At 44.7% G+C, this 5,105-nt stretch overlaps 1 protein-coding gene across 1 annotated transcript; it reads right to left on the bottom strand.

The window, feature by feature from the left end:
- Positions 1 to 257: 257 nt before the first annotated feature.
- On the bottom strand, positions 258 to 4,164 carry LOC107107394 (exendin-3-like). The gene is made up of 3 exons (XM_015407693.1): positions 4,000 to 4,164; positions 1,638 to 1,787; positions 258 to 323 (listed from the first exon to the last, which is right to left on the bottom strand). The coding sequence occupies exons 1-3, from the start codon at positions 4,083 to 4,085 to the stop codon at positions 308 to 310; spliced, it is 252 nt and encodes an 83-aa protein (XP_015263179.1). The 5' UTR covers positions 4,086 to 4,164; the 3' UTR covers positions 258 to 307.
- Positions 4,165 to 5,105: the final 941 nt, after the last annotated feature.

Here is a 5,105-nt window from a genome sequence, read left to right as displayed (position 1 = left end):
CACTGAACTAGCTCTCACTAAAGAAAAGGTTAGCAACCCCTGTTAATTTGAAGCATTTCCTACATCTTCCAGCCTTTCTGCCTCCCCGCCCTTTCCTCAAGGCCCCAACGAAAGCTTATAAGAAATGCCCAGAAATCAAAGCAAGACAAGAACGGATAGTGTTTGCGTGATTTGACTTTATTGATTAAGCTCAGTGGTAGCCCACTAACTTGGAGACACGGCAGAGTGATGAGAGGAACTGCTGGTATCTTTTGTTTGAAAGCATCCTCCAATGTCAGAGAGGGCTTGTTCCACCGGACATCAGCTTTCATTTCGACTTTTTGCTGCAAAAGCAACAGACCAAGAAACAAGATATTGAGATGAGATAGAGCAGTTCTCTGACTCAATAGGGAATCAGGAGGTTCATGTTGAATGGGACCACATACATGTGATCCTTTTAATAGAACTTATTAAAAGTTGGATGGTGCAGGCACTGAGGCTGTAAGATAGTATACCAGCCCTGTCAGTGCACCCAGAGAAAGTAAGCTTTCCCCATTGAAAGTGAAAGCAGCTTATAAGGCAAGTGGAAAGGGCGAAGGGTCCTTCTTCCCCCATCTCACTGGTTTTCCCAGACATTTACACTTCTTGGCTTGAGGAAATGATCCGTGCACTTACAGAACCATTTCAAAGTACTGGGATCATGAGTCAGACTCAGAATTGGTCAGACTACACATCAGACACAATTTGGCATAGAAGCCAAGCCCATGAGCTGGCTGAGGGAGCAGAGATCCCGTTTTGATGGTGCTATCCTATCTGATCAAATTCCCCAATCATCCCTAAAGAGATCCAGCCAATTATAGAGTGTTGCTATTGTTGAACAACCAATGGGGATATTCGGGCTGGTTCTTCAAGGCTAACTTCCTCCAATTGGATGCAAACTTCTAAAGTTGATGGAATGCTCCCATTAAGCAGCCAGCCTATTACTGCTGAGGGTCAAGGATGCCTACCAGTAAGGACCCATGTGGGCCAACCTACAGTTACTGTCTTGGCTGAGTTCAGCTCAAAGTGCTGTTCTGAGCTGAAATCAGGGAGAGAAGGAGGAAAGATGTGCCCAGTCACGCCATTGAACAGCCCAGCAGTCAACACTGTTCCACTTTTTACCTCCCTCACCAAAAGCTAATTTTGGGGTTGTGAGAGGAGCATGAGGGTGGAAGTTGTACATCAGAGATTTGCATGGCCACCCCGGAAGCATCTCCTATCGTTCTGGTTTCTCCAAAAAGCTAATTTTTGGGTTGTGAGAGGAGCATGTGGGTAGAAGCTGTACATCAGAGATTTGCATGGCCACCCTGGAAGCATCTCCTATCGTTCTGGTTTCTCCCAGAAATGCCCCTTCCTTTCCTTGGGAAAGATCTGAATCTTTTTGCAATTCTGTCACTTTGTTTTCTCTTCTAGCTCAGAGAGATGAAACGTTAACATCTGGCTGTTTGACATATATTTACTCCACACATGTGCACACACCAGCTACAGGAGTTTTGCTAGGTATCAACTATCTCCCATCCACAAAATGGTTACACTACTCTGAGTTTCTTCTGGACTACTCTCTTTGCTGTGTCATGATGTGTATCATTAGGGGATAAGGGGAGATCGTAGCTTTATACCTCAAGTTTCCTTCAATAGCTTGCTGCAAAAACTTCATTGCTAAATCTTGATCCATACTTTTTGAAACATCGCTGGTATATGTGCCGTCGCTATGTCGCTTAATCCTGGAATTCAAGTCATGGACATTTTTGGAGACATCCGCCTCCAGCCTGAAATCATAGATGAACAAAATGAAGATCTTCATAGGCTGGGTTTCATGACCTAACATACATTCCATTAATGATTGCATCTTTAATTTGTTGTACTATGTACAATGACAATAAAGTATATTCTATTCTATTCTAATTCAAATTAGTGTCACATTTCTGAGCACCATTAGATTCACGAGAAGGAGAGTACAGGAAGCTTTCTGTGCCCCCTTCCCTTCCCTCCTCCAGAGCAAAGTAGTTTAGTGGATTGAAACTCGCTGGCTAACAGCCTGTCCTAACCTGTGGATCAGCAAACGAAGTTATCAAAGACATAATCTGACCTCTGTAAGGCTGATAGCAGATTCTCACATATATTCAGGAAGGAACTGGATGTGACACTCCTGTTTCCCTACCGCTTTAAGATAAAGTGGGAGTGGCCATAGACATATAGTTTTCCATCTTTGTTCATGCTGACTGGACTAGTAAGGGTTAAGCTAGAGACAGAGGACAACTTGCTTGTGTAGGGTGGCTGATGGCCATTCCCCCAGTGTCCACAGGCAAATCAGAACAATAGGAGATGTTTCGGGGTGAGCTGCCAAGCATCCACATGGGATTCTTCCTATGTTCTCATCTCATGTCTTTCTAGCGTCCTTCTTATCAGAACAATTTGCAGTTGTGATGGTGGCCACGATGCCTTAATGTAAAGTGTGTAGGCAGAAAATAACATTGCCTTCAGCTTCTCTACCTCAAGAGTAACTTCAGTAGCCATTATGACTAGGCTGGGATGAAAGGAGGGGAAATATTGTATGGAGGAAGTGTTCTGTTGCTGCAGTGCTTGGCTTAGGGTTGGCCCGCTGTCTGGAAGAGTCGCTGATCCATATCCTAGTCTTTCTGCAATATATTCCATTCCCTGACTGGGAAAACAAGCCATGTTGCTTGCTAGAGCAGGAATCACTGAGGCTCTGCCTATTTCCGGCAGAGCTGGCTTTGAGGCTGGGTGTTTGCCAGAGCCCTACAACTGGCAAAGAGCCCTCCACTCCAATGACATCAACATTCTCAGTTTGCCCGGAACACCCAAACAAGTCAGCGCTCCTCTCTTCCCTCTGGGAATCCCATCATCTGACTCTGCAGTTACTAGTTCTCACTCAGATTCCATCTATTCAAATTCCTGGACTTCCTTATCCATGCTGTTGCCACCACACACCATTCAAGAGATTTCCCCCAAGGACAGGCAGTTATGTCTTCACCCCCAAAGCATTCCAACAACATCGGAATTCTACCAAGTGCTTCAGTGCCGGTTAGTAATCCCTGCCCTAGAAAGTCTGGTCCAAACTTTTGCATTATAATATCTCACAGTTCACCCAGTACATTGGTATCCTCATCCTTCCCAAGGAGCTCAGGGCAACGTGGCTGGTTCTCTCCCAATTTTATTCTCAAAATTTTGTGAGATACGTTGGGCCGGGAGAGAGTCACTGGCCCATGGCCACTCAGGGAGCTTCTATGGCAGAGTAGCGATTCCAACCTGGTCTCCCTGGCCCTACTCCAGCACTCTAATCACGATGCCACACTGGCTTGGCATTTTGCATCCAGTAGCTCTGTCACATGTGTCTGTGACAGGCAGTACAAATAATTACATGTAATATGTCAGCTAAAATTTTGGACTGAACAGATCTGGCTTAAATCCAGTTTTTCCGAACTGTAGATTGTACTCTTCAGTTAACAGGTGTCCTAATGATATAAGGAACAGCCCTACTGGAGTAGTGCTAAGATTATCTAACAGTGGTCACATGGACACCCACATAAAGTTGCCTTTATCACAGACCCTTTGTCACAATCATTATAGTCTATTCTGAGTGGCAACAGCTGTCCAGGATTTCACGTAAAGGTCTTTTACATCACCTGAACCATTTTAACTGGAGCACTGAGCCATAGCCCATCCCCAAAGCCAACTGTGTTGTAGGACACAACTGGTACATGAAGTAGCCCCCTCTATTGTTCCTCCCCCAGAACCTGAATATTACAGCTATGTGTACTAACAGGTAAGCAACTTAGCATGACTTTTATATTGCTGTAGACTAGTGAAACTATCACAGTACAGTACCTCACTGGAAAGCTATTGCAAAGTCTTAAGGGACAAACCCACACAGTGCTGACATCTAATTCCTCTATGCCAGTATCACGTATCTTGATTCATTCCCACCTATTCTATGTATAAGTTGTAAATTCTCCTTACCCAGCTTCATCAGCTGTTTGGTGGCTAACAGGAAGCAAAGTCGCAATGACCAATCCCAAAACACAAAGCCATTCTATCTTGTTCATCTCTGCTTCTCGACAGACGCACAACTGGCAAATCCGATCCAACAGCTGCTTCTGGAGAGGCAAGCTACCCAGTTGTCTAGAAAGGTAACTCGCCAAACAACATCAGCAGATGCCCTGAAATAGGGAGACAGCTGAGAGCTCCACCCCTGCTCCGCCCCCTTACATGCACCAGCCCCTCCCACTTGCCCTGCTCTGAGCCATATTAGATTTAAAGAGGCTGACTCTCATACCAGGGGATCTATAGGTGCACCAAAAGAGCAAATCCCAAAACCTGTTTGCCAGCGTTTAATAACAGACTGGGTAGTGTTGCGGATCAGAGAACTGGTCAATTACAAATTTCATTTGCTGTAGTTGTCTTCTTCTAGCTAATGCTGCGATATTAAAGCTTGATATGCCCACCACCACCACCGCCACCCTTCATTTCTCTATAAGCTGAATAGGATGGTTGCTGTGGAATGCAGAGAGTCCGCAGTGAAGATTGCTTATGCATCCTTGCAGATCCATATTGTCACAGAAACAAGATTCTCCTTAAATGTGGGGTCTGTTTCTTTTGGGCATATTCATAGTGGCTTCACACTGTTGTGTGATCTTGCTTTTAAGTTTTCTAACAGAAGACCAAAATGTTGCTGAAACACAAGGCAGTAGTGTTGGATTTTGGAGTTGTTTATAGGATTGCATTCTCACTGGGTCCATACAGAGGATACGGCTGTTTCTGTGTCCTTCAGCAACATTTTCTCCATGACTATAAAAGAAATCAGCCCCATTCTTCTACTCCACTCCCACCCCCAGCAACCCCAGATCAAGCGGGGGGGGGGGGATTATTTGCACAGAATCACAGAGTTATTGCATTCCAAAGTAACCATACCAGGTTGTTCTGAGGATAAGGGGGGAGGGAGAACTATGGATACCATCTGAAGACTTTTATTCTTGCAAAGCTACCTTTTTGTCCAATAATATGTTTGTGCTTTTTAGGGCATCACAAGCTACAATCAATGTATCATTTTCAAATGGTTTTCCAGT

This window comes from Gekko japonicus, unplaced genomic scaffold (genome assembly GCF_001447785.1).
Source record: "Gekko japonicus isolate JY-2015 unplaced genomic scaffold, Gekko_japonicus_V1.1 scaffold1692, whole genome shotgun sequence".
In the NCBI taxonomy this organism is placed as follows: domain Eukaryota; kingdom Metazoa; phylum Chordata; class Lepidosauria; order Squamata; family Gekkonidae; genus Gekko; species Gekko japonicus.
The sequence above is the reverse complement of the archived record's forward strand: the minus strand, read 5'-3'. Positions and strand labels throughout refer to the sequence as shown.